General features: G+C 31.4%; 1 protein-coding gene across 1 annotated transcript in view; it reads left to right on the forward strand.

Moving 5' to 3' along the window:
* Window positions 1-2,235: 2,235 nt before the first annotated feature.
* LOC108693268 (general transcription factor 3C polypeptide 5) overlaps window positions 2,236-11,315 on the forward strand; it is a 51,059-nt gene continuing 41,979 nt past the window's right edge. The window contains exon 1 of the mRNA XM_018202139.1: window positions 2,236-2,376. Within this exon, the coding sequence (XP_018057628.1) occupies window positions 2,236-2,376 (141 nt within the window). The remainder of the gene's footprint in view (window positions 2,377-11,315) is intronic.

An 11,315-nucleotide genomic window follows, 5' to 3' on the forward strand; every position in this document is an offset into this window, starting at 1 on the left:
TGGAAATAGTTCTATGTTACGTCATATACTACTACAGTAGTAACACTACTGGCTCAGCATTGACACTACTGCGTATCAATAGTAATACTACTGCAATGACAGTGACATTAATAGTATTTTTGTACTTCCAAATGATATTGAAAACTTGTTGAAAACTTGTATGATAGCTCAACATTTAAATTTCATTAATTTAAAAATCAAGATTTCGATATCGATTCAAACTAGAATTAGTCTAGCTAGACTTTGATAGAGTCAATGATATTATTCCTTGATTTTGTGCTTTATAGTAAGAGACAGTTAATAGGTTATCAACATTTATGATAAGAAACATTATTCCCTGAAATTCCTCAATACAAAAATGACGTAATAAGATTATGTTAAATAAACTACAAAGTACAAATAAAAGTAATGTTATTCAGCAGGAGAACAATAAAATAAGATACAAAGAATTACTAGAAGATGTAGACTTTATCGACAATTGTAAAAAATGTTCCGATTCGTATAAAAAAATTCCACAATTTTCTAAAAAGTTATAAAATTATCTATAAATTCTGAAAAATTTTAAGAAAACTTTTATGATTAGAGCGATATTGCAATTGTCGAAATGAAATAAAAAAAAATGTCGATTCGACCTTTGAATGAAAATATTCAAAATATAAGATTACGTATCACAAATTTATACCAAAAATATTAAAAATGTATTAAACTCTTATTGCACTCTCTACATACATAATTTTTTCACTCGAAAATGTTGAATTTCGACGCAAATTTCGAATCGACAACTTTTTCATCGTAACGAAATCGAAACGACATCGAGGAACTATTTCTGACTGCAGCGACATCTCACGAATATTTTGTGCAAGCTTTTTGACAAATGAAATGTAAAAAATTTAATTTAAAAAAAATTTTAAATAAACGAATCAGAATATTATAAATTAAATAATTTAAGTTTGAATACAGTTATATTTTTAGGGATGTTATGAAATGGATGTTAATTAAATGAATGTCTAATGATATGTTCATTGAATCGTACTAAATCTGCACTATTTTTGCACTAAGGCCCGATTATTCCAGTTTTTAATAAATTTTACCTATTAGAGCTACATTCCAAAACTTTCTCTCCGAGGAAGATTTTACTCTGTATGCTATAGTATACGTTACGCATACTATATGTTACGAGTAATTTTCCTCGAGAGAGGAAGTTTTGGAACGTAGCCTAGGTAAATCTGGTAATCCGCGTATGTGATTGGGTAAAATCTTGTTACTTACTCAACAGGTAAAATTTACTAAAAGGTAGAACAATCAACCCTAATGTAGTTACTTAGCACGATGCTAGTGCTGCACCAGTTTATCCAGTGAAAAATGTTATTAGAGTGCATTCAGGTTCCTAAATCATTCCGGTTTTTCTGAGGAATCTGAACACAGCCAAATAAAGCGATAAGAGTCTCATGAGCGGAAATTTACAGCGGAATGGAACAGCTTAACCAATCACAACTCTGCAGTCATTAGTCATCCTATCTTTTCTATAATTATGATTGGTATCGCTGTTCCGTTCCGCTGTAAATTTTCGCTCATTGGACAGCACCCTAAGAATCACTCGGAGAGCAAGCTGCGTTCCGAAACCTATTGAAGAAAAAGTGTTACAACTTTTCTGTGATCAGGGAGTCAATTGTGTATATCAAATGAGGTGAAAATTATAAAAATGAGCAAATTCACTAGTATTCACAGGCCCGAATTCAGAACGCGCTTATAATGATGTTAACGCGCTATAATTTATGCATATTATAGAATTTTAGATAAAAGCGCGCTTTTATCAAGAAAAGTGCGTTAACGAAATGCGCGTTAATGAATATGAGCATGAGATGATATAATTTAATTGATTAACTTAATAAGCTTTGCTCATTTTTGTAATTTTCACCTCCTTTCAAAATCCACGATCAATCCCCAGATATACATTGTTGGAAAACACCAATGCCCGCATTCAGAACGCGCATATTATATGTTACGCATATTATAGAATTTCAGAGATAAAAGTGCATTTTTATCGATAAAAGCGCGTTCTGAAAATGGGCTCCAGTGTCTCTTGTTGGAAAGCTCCCTGTTTTTCTAGGGATTCTAGAGCACTTCAGCCAGAGTGCAGAGTTCTAGGAATAATTCCTGAACGTAGCCTAGCGTGGAATAATTCTCCAAACGACTGAAGAACGTGATCTATAAACTTAAAGGTAAAGAAATAGGATGAGCGAAGCAAGTGATCCAAGTGACATCGAAATGTCCGATAAACAAGACGACAAGGATATAGATTTTAACGTGGATGATTATTGTCATGAAATTGACAGTGATGATTCTTTTATTGAATTGCCGGAGAATAACGTTAACGTATGTCTAAATACTTTATATAAAATTACTTTATAAAATGAATAAATATAAATGTTTATTTTATAATCTTTCTACTTTAAATTGTAATAGAGATACTGATTCGATTCCATTTTGTAAAAACAAGGATTTAAGGTAAATGTTTTCTTTAGCCCACTCTCCAATATTGATCAAGTTAGACTCATTTAATATGTTTTCGCACGAAACGAAAAAAATGGCAGAAAAAGTTGCTCTGCCTCGCAAAGTGAGATATTAATTGTAGAAGATTACTATTATTAAAGTTACGAAACTACCATATCAACATAAACATATGCACTGAAGATCACATGTGCATGCTCTGTGATCCACATACACATATACCTTAAATCTTTGCCTTATTACTTGCAAATTAGTGCACAATATACTAAAAGTAATGAATAACAAACAGATTATAGCAAGACCCTTCTGCAAGATAAGGCATTGTGTATTGACATATTTATTATATTTATACATATATCTAGTTTTATTAAATATGGATATCTATTATATTAAAATATATTAGATATATCTAGTTTTGCACAAGTACCATTACCGAAATCAGAGTGGGGGAAGGAGTGATCTTAAAAGAAATCATATCTATAAAAATTTTATATATTTTATAATTTTATTTTATAATTTTAGCTACAAAGGTAAAAAAAATTTCTTTAAGTGAATATCTGCAATATTTTAAGATAACTCTATACAATGACAATAATATTGTCAGTATTACCAAATACTGATAATATTACTGATCATATATTGTTATTGATGGATTAATGTAGAATAGGATTTATTCAGCAGAATGCAACAGTTTTACAACCTTTGCAAATTTTATGATTGTTGAATGGTCCGTACTCAACTTTTCAATATATTTGTTCAGTAGTTGACATAATTTCCAGCAAAGTAAAAGTATGAGTCACAAACAAAATTAAAAATTTCACACGGACTCGAAACAACACAGCAGGGAATAAACTTAAAACGCAATATTATAAAGATTAGACATTTGATAAAGAGATGCAATCGCTTTGCAGCTATTTTGCTTGTTGAATAAAATAGCTGCAAAGCGATTGCATCTCTTTATCAAATGTCTAATCTTTATAATATTGCGTTTTAAATTTATTCCCTGCTGTGTTGTTTCGAGTCCGTGTGAAATTTTTAGTAAAACATGAAAGAGTTCCAAAGATTATCCTTCGGATTCCACAATATGATTTGTGATATTTTTTGTAAAAAAAATATAGAATCCTGAAATGCAATACTATAAACAAAAAGAACAATTTTTAATTTAAAAAAAGTTAATGAATTAAAGTTTAAAAGTAACTAAATTAATATAAAAATTAATGCATTTAAAATTAACTAAGTTAAGTTAAAAGTTATTAACTTTTTAACTGTTTTTTTAATTATTAATGTTTTAACTAGTTACTACCCTGCACATAAGACACATAAGAAATCCAACCAATCAGAGTTCTTTATTTCATGGAAAAGAAGGAAACAAAAGACTTTCATTGGTACATTTTTTTATACATTACGTGTTATGCATTATGCAAGAGTCTGTGCTCCTCGCTTTACTTTGCTGGAAATCATAACGACCGCTGAATAAACATGTTGAATGCATCTAGGACTGTTTAGCAAACAATCATAAAATGATTGCAAAACTATTGCGTTCTGTTGGATGCATCACAGAATACTGATATTGATCTGGATTTTGATTTTTAAGCATCTCTCTCTCTCTCTATCGCTTTATTAGAATTTATGTCGCAGTGCAACAGATAATATAAGTAAAATTAAATATATTGTACTGGTGTAAGAACTGATGGTTATAAAAACATTTAAAATATTGATGCCTGCTGTCAGTATTATTAATTCAATATTAGTATATTAACTGTATAGGGTCAGCTTTATGCCGAGTCTATAATGAATCTGTAGAATTTTAGGAAGTTTTACACTTTAACTTGCGGCAGAAATGTTACCGTATTATCACGTCCACGCCGTTGATTCCAGATTACGTCGAAAGCAGGATACACAAACGCATACTGGGGAAAAAACAAAAATACACATAAATACAAATAGAGATCCATGAAAACCCGTGCAAAAAGAAAAAATATGACAACAATTTTAATATGTTCGATAGAAAAATCTTTCAACATCATAGAGATATGTAACTTTCGGCATTTCTGATGACACTTCTAGCACTCACCAGTTCTAATGAAAGTTATTAGGTGTACAACTTTGCTTCCGCCGTTTTCCTAGATGGCTTTAGCGGTAAGTGGTGGTCGAAATAAATAGATCATAGACGTCATACAATAAACTTGGGCATCTGTCAACATAACCCCATAGAAACATTAGTCGATTTGTGTCTGCATCATAAAGTTATTCTCCATTGAAAATGTCAGTTTACGAGTCAAATTCTCGTCATTTGCGGGAGGTTTTAATTTTTTGCTTCAATATGAAGAAATCTGCAGCTGAGGCTCATCGAATGCTCTCAAATACTTATGGTGAGGCCGCTATTAGTGAAAGAACGTGTCGTGAGTGATTTCAACGCTTCAAGAACGGTGATTTTGATATCCAAGATCATGCTCTGTATTTGGTGGAACCAGCTCGGCGTAGTGTATTATGAACTGTTAAAACCGACTGAAACAATCACAGGCGATCGATATCGAACGCAATTGATGCGTTTGAGCCGAGCATTGAAAGACAAACGGCCGCAATACAACGAAAGACACGATAAAGTGATTTTGCAGCATGACAATGCTCGATCCCATGTTGCGAAAGTGGTCAAGACATACTTGGAAACGTTGAAATGGGAAGTCCTACTCCACCCGCCGTATTCTCCAGACGTTGTTCCCTCTGACTATCACTTGTTTCGATTAATGGCACACGGCCTGGCTGACCAGCACTTCCGGTCTTATGAAGAAATAAAAAATTAGATCGATTCATGGATAGCCTCAAAAGATGACTAGTTTTTTCGACGCGGGATTCGTATGCTACCCGAAAGATAGGAGAAAGTAGTGGCCAGCGATGGACAATACTTTGAATCATAAATGTATAACCAGTTTTTTACAATAAAGCTTCGAATTTCGGAAAAAAAACGGCGGAAGCAAAGTTATACACCTAATATTAACACTCGAAGCGTTAGGACTAACGGTTTAAGAGATATCGCGATTTTTCGTTCGTCAAATCGAAAATTTCTAACACCCGAGGGGTGAAAATTTTTTTAAAGTTCTGGCAATTCTGTCGACAGTTCTGGGTAGCACGAATTCTAACGAAAGTTATTAATGCTCGAAGCTAGGACTAATTTAAAAGATATCGTAATTTTTTGAATGTCTGATTCTCTCACATCTGAGGGACAACAATTTTTTTAACATTATAGCAGTTTTGTTGATAGTTCTGGATAGCACCCCACGAGGTCTATCAAAAATTATTATCATTTAAAGAGTTAGGATTAATGGTTTAAAAGATCGCGATTTTTTGTTCTTCATTTTGTGAAGTTAGCATCCCAAATTTTTAATTTTTTTTTTATATTAATTCGCCAGAACTATTCTTAATTTTGAACAGAAACTCTAGAACTCTTCGGGGCATTCGGAACTGTGACCAAAATTTCATTTTTTGAAAAATGAGATGCCAACTTCACAGAGATTAGCATCAAGAACACAAACAATTTGTGTGATTTAAGGATCTCTTTCATCAACCTCTGTTAAGTTAACCGATGGTTACGTGCGATTCATTTGTGCTCATTTCCAATGTAGATTAACTTTAATCTCGATTCAACTTACTCTTCATCTTTTTCTAATCTAGAAAAAAAAATAACATATCCTATCCTCTTGGGGCCTAAGCGCCTAAAAACCAGCGTAGACAATGTCCACTTGAAATATTTCTAACTATGAAGACAGTGGGGTATGAGACTAGTCTTTTTAGAACAGTTTTTTTACTATCTAGGCTGCAACTTTTAGCGAAGCGGTATTGTATTATTTTCTTATTGTTTGTAGCGGCGTAGCCGCTCCGAATCAATAAACACTAATCTATACATCCTACTGTCTATATGACAGATTTTCTAACTTCAACAACAGTACAATTATAGAGGTCGTGCGCCCCTTTACAGGAGGAGCAGGAAGAGTGAGAACCGTTTCGCATGGAAAGTCGAAACTCATGTAAAACAATATAATCATAGACAAATACTGTAGGAAATTAAGCAAATGAGAGTTCAGTGCGGTATACTTAATGCACAATCATTAATTCTATGTATAAATTATGTTTTTTACTTGCTGTACACTCGAACGTTTCGACCACTTCTTGGGATCATCCTCAGCGAGATCAACGAAGAAAAAGAAATGTAATAAAATTTTCATCCTCCTGCGTCAGACGATTTCCTACTCGGCTACATATTTTCAAATGTTTCACCAAGATCTAAAACCAGTGACGAGTAATGAAATAATAACAGATGCCTATGAGTTGTTAAGAATTAGTCTTAAAATATTATCAAATGAAAATTGTGAGAAGATTCACTTGAAGAACAGAAGTGTGAAATAACAATTTAATTACAAATTAAGCAAGTTTCCATGTCAATTTTATAAAATTTTTTAACGAGATAACATTGTAGCTATGATCTATATCTATGTCAGAGTCGTTATGATTTAAAAATTATTATTTACGAGAATACAAAGGTGAAAAACATAAATAAATAAATAAATACCTATTTTATATATTAGATATGGGAAAAAATTCGTAGTTTTTTTAATGCCATCTAACGGGAAAAACGCCACGAACTTTTTCCCATCTAATATGTAAAAACAAAATATTACTAGAAGCCGTGTAAAGTTACTAACAACGAGAATTAAAATTATTGAAAAACTTATTGAGAATGTCCACATACGCATGATTGAGATATTCAGTGTCTGATTGTAAATTTATACTATTTTTTTTTGCAATTTGATACATAACATTTCGGATGTTAAATGTTTATTTAAATATCTTTCGCTATCTAGGATTTTTACATTTCCATCCAATCATTCATGATTATAACGCAATCTATGATCTGCGATTACTAATTGGACAATGGTGTTTCTATTTATGTAATTCCTATGTTCTGCGATTCTGGTTTTAAGTTTTCTGCCCGTTTGTCTTACATAAGTTGCATCGCAATCTTTACATGAGATTTGGTATACTACATTTTTCTTTGATTCATTTGGAAGCACATCTTTGTGGATTTTACTAAATTTATTCATTTTGTTGAGACTATAAAAAATTAACTTAACATTTAAATCTTTTGTTATATTTTAAAATTTTTCCGATATGTTCTGAACATATGAAATCGTAATCCAAGGAAAGGATCCTTTCCATATCATCAATATTTTTGTCATTTTATTTTAAAGTTTGTTGTAACAAAGAGATTTTTAACGTGCATTTATATTATCAAATATGAAGTCTGGATAATTGAATACAATTTCAATGGTGAAAACATTTCTTGTTATGAAATTTGTGACAAAAGGAAGATTCTATCAATCATTCCAAACGTCCAAAAAATTTAAATTTTTTTCCGCCAATCTCTGCTGTGAATTGAAGTCTCAAATGAAATGAATTAAATATATTAAGTATTTCAGTAGTCATGTTAGAAGGAACCGCAGTGACAATATCGTCAACGTATCATGCATAAAATGGAATTGTAAATTATAATATTTCCAGAGTCCTCACTTCCAAATCCTATAACATCATTCGCGATCACTGGAGATAATGATGATTCCATGGATAGGTCATATGTTTGTCTATATATTTTCCCATCAAATGTAAAAAAAAAAAATCGAATTAAAAACAAATCTAAGAGCGATAATAAATTTTTCTTTTGGAATGTTGCAGTCTTTGGAAATGTTTTGCCATCTATTAGAAATACTTTCAATAGCTAAGTTAAACGGAACATTAGTGAAAAGCGAAATGACATCAAGTGAGATCAAAGTATAATTATTTTCAATTCTAATGTCAGATAACTTTTCCATCAATTCAAAACTATCCTTTATATAGCTGGAAGCTTCAGTGATATTCTCAAGGATACTATTGTTGCGGATTTTATATAGGAAGGAAGCTAAGGAATATAATGTGTTGTCATTGAAAGAGATGATTATTCTCAATAGCTAATTAGGCTTGTGAATCTTAGCTAAGTCTAGGTAGAATGCCATCCGAATTGTATAATTTTTTTATAAACGGTATTATTGATACAAATTTCTGATTTTTCCATCTTGTAAGTAATTTCCTTAAATTATTTGTAAGAGCTCTCGACTTTGTTGACTATGACATAAGTATTAGTGTCACTTAACACTGCATGCATTTTCTGTTTATATTACAGATCATAGCTACAATGTTATCTCGTTAAAAAATTTTATAAAAAAATTGACATGGAAACTTGTTTAATTTGTAATTTGTTATTTCACGCTCTTGTTCTTCAGATGAGTCTTCACAATTTTCAACTGATAATATTTTAAAGATTAATACTTAACAACTAATACTTAACAACTCATGGGCATCTGTTATTCTATTACACTCGTGACCAGTTTTGAACCTTGTAAAGCATTTGGAAATACACAATTGAGTAGAGATTCGTCTGATGTAAGAGAGAAACTTTATTATATTTCTTTTTCTTCGTTGATCTCGCTGAAGATGATCGCCCAGGAAATAGTCGAAACATTCGAGTGTATAGCAAGTCAAAAATATAATTTATTTATACATAGAATTAATGATTGTACATTAAGTACCGCATCAAACTCTCATTTGCCTAATTTCCTACATTTTAATTTTGAGAGTTCTATAATCAGTAATTCTTAACAATTATAAACCTCATTTTGTCTCACAGATTTCCTAATCTCAATAGTTGTAAAATTTAACGCTTAAAGCTTCTGATTAGTCGCGGTGGCCATATTGGAATCGTGACGTTAGAAATAAGGAATGATACATTAATTATGCAAGCATAAATATCATTTGTAAATAAAGATAATTTGGATAAATCTGAATGATGAGATTGTTTTAAAATATCTCTAAAAATGGGCAAAAACCTTTTTTTCCTTAATAGTCAGCAAATGATTGTAAAAGGCAGATAAAGTGAGCCTAATTTCGGGCAGAAACACACGATGAACAGTTGAAATGAATGAAATATACGTTTTTATGTATAAAATTTCAGGATAATATAATTATAGTTTCTGCCCATTTTAGCATTCTTGTTTCTGCACATTCATAAGTACGAAACATGTCACATTTTCGAAATTAAGCAAATAATAACGAAATAAAAACGAAATAATAATGAAATGGCTTGTAGTATAAATTTCGTCAAAATGTCTTTTCCACGTCTATAAGTTAGTCATTTATCGTGGCGAGATGCTGTAACATACACACAAACACACACACACACACACACACACACACACACACACGCACGAGCCCATGTACATATGCTCGCTTTCGGCGCGCTGAGAGCACATATACATGGGCTCATGCGTGCGTGCGAGCATGCGTGCGGCTACTGATTTCGTCATATTTTGTCGGGTCGCCGACTGATTTTGAATCACATGCTGAGTAGTTAGATGTCTTAATATCGCGGCACTTTTTTCTGTTAGATTCCATTTCATGTAAAAGCGCGTCAAATAAGCCTAATTTATTGATTTTTGAGATATGGTAAACTGTATATGGTAATTATCGAAATACAAAAGTTATAGAGTTTTAAATGATCTATTCATTGATCTGATCAATCTAATCTTGGGTGACGTCATTAAGGTCAAGGTCACATCGATTTTTTTTAAATGAAATACTCTATTTTTGATTCCAGAATCTAATCGCTAGTAGAGTTTAGAGTTTTTCAACACTAATAAAGTTATTTTTTATAAAATACTTTTCGAGTTATAAAGCTTGAAAGTTACAGTACTACCGACATTAGCATTATGCAAGATGTTCGACCGATAGTCAAAATCTTTTAAATGTTGTTCAGGATCATGTTCTGAATAATATTTGTTAAGCTCATTGGAGATTGTTTCTTTTATTTTTATTTTTGCACTGAAAATTCATTTTTATTGTAATTGTGAATTTCCGAATAAAGTCGGAGCCTTGATCTTTTTTGAATATCTTGTTTTAGATTAACAAAAGCACAAGTTAATGGAAAGCCAAAATTAATATATAATTATACATACAATAAAATTATAAATATTAAACGGGCTCTCAAAATAAAAAAATACAATAAAATACATGGACAATAAGAGCATATATATATAGCGCGGATATTGGTGCGCAAATTTCTATATAATTAACAATAAATGTTTACATAGGCTATAAATGTACAATAATTATCTGTATCATATTATTTGCACGTTTCGGTTTTCTTCAAACCATCATTAGCGAATCATTAAATACTATAGATGTCTTGATAATAATCTTATGACAATCTTATGACTTAGAAACGATGTCGCACATAGATTTGATTTCCAACATTGTTATAAGATTGTTAATAATTATTGCGTACGAATCTGTTATAAGTCCTATTATTATTGGTAATGATTATTTAAAGAAATATAAATTATTAAAAATTAAAAGATTTAATTTCAATGTATGCTAAGAATTCTTATAGTATTAATTCTAATAATTTATACTTCCATCCCCTCCTCCCCCTTGCAAAATTAATAACTCTGACGTAAAAAGATCGATACCACACGGGATGGGAGGGGGGGGGGAATCCTGTCAAACTCCGTGAGTACCCTTCCCCCTCTCTCCTTTGGAATTTGGAAAATTAATAATTCCGTGGTAGTAGGGGTGAGAGGATGGCTATAACACGGAATGATCGGAGAGAGGACAATCTATCCCGTATATTATCACAAAAAATAAAACTTATTATATTTTAAGTTATGTATATATATATATATACACATATATACATATATACACATATATATATATATATA

The sequence above is a fragment of the Atta colombica genome, unplaced genomic scaffold (assembly GCF_001594045.1).
Source record: "Atta colombica isolate Treedump-2 unplaced genomic scaffold, Acol1.0 scaffold9, whole genome shotgun sequence".
Lineage (NCBI taxonomy): Eukaryota > Metazoa > Arthropoda > Insecta > Hymenoptera > Formicidae > Atta > Atta colombica.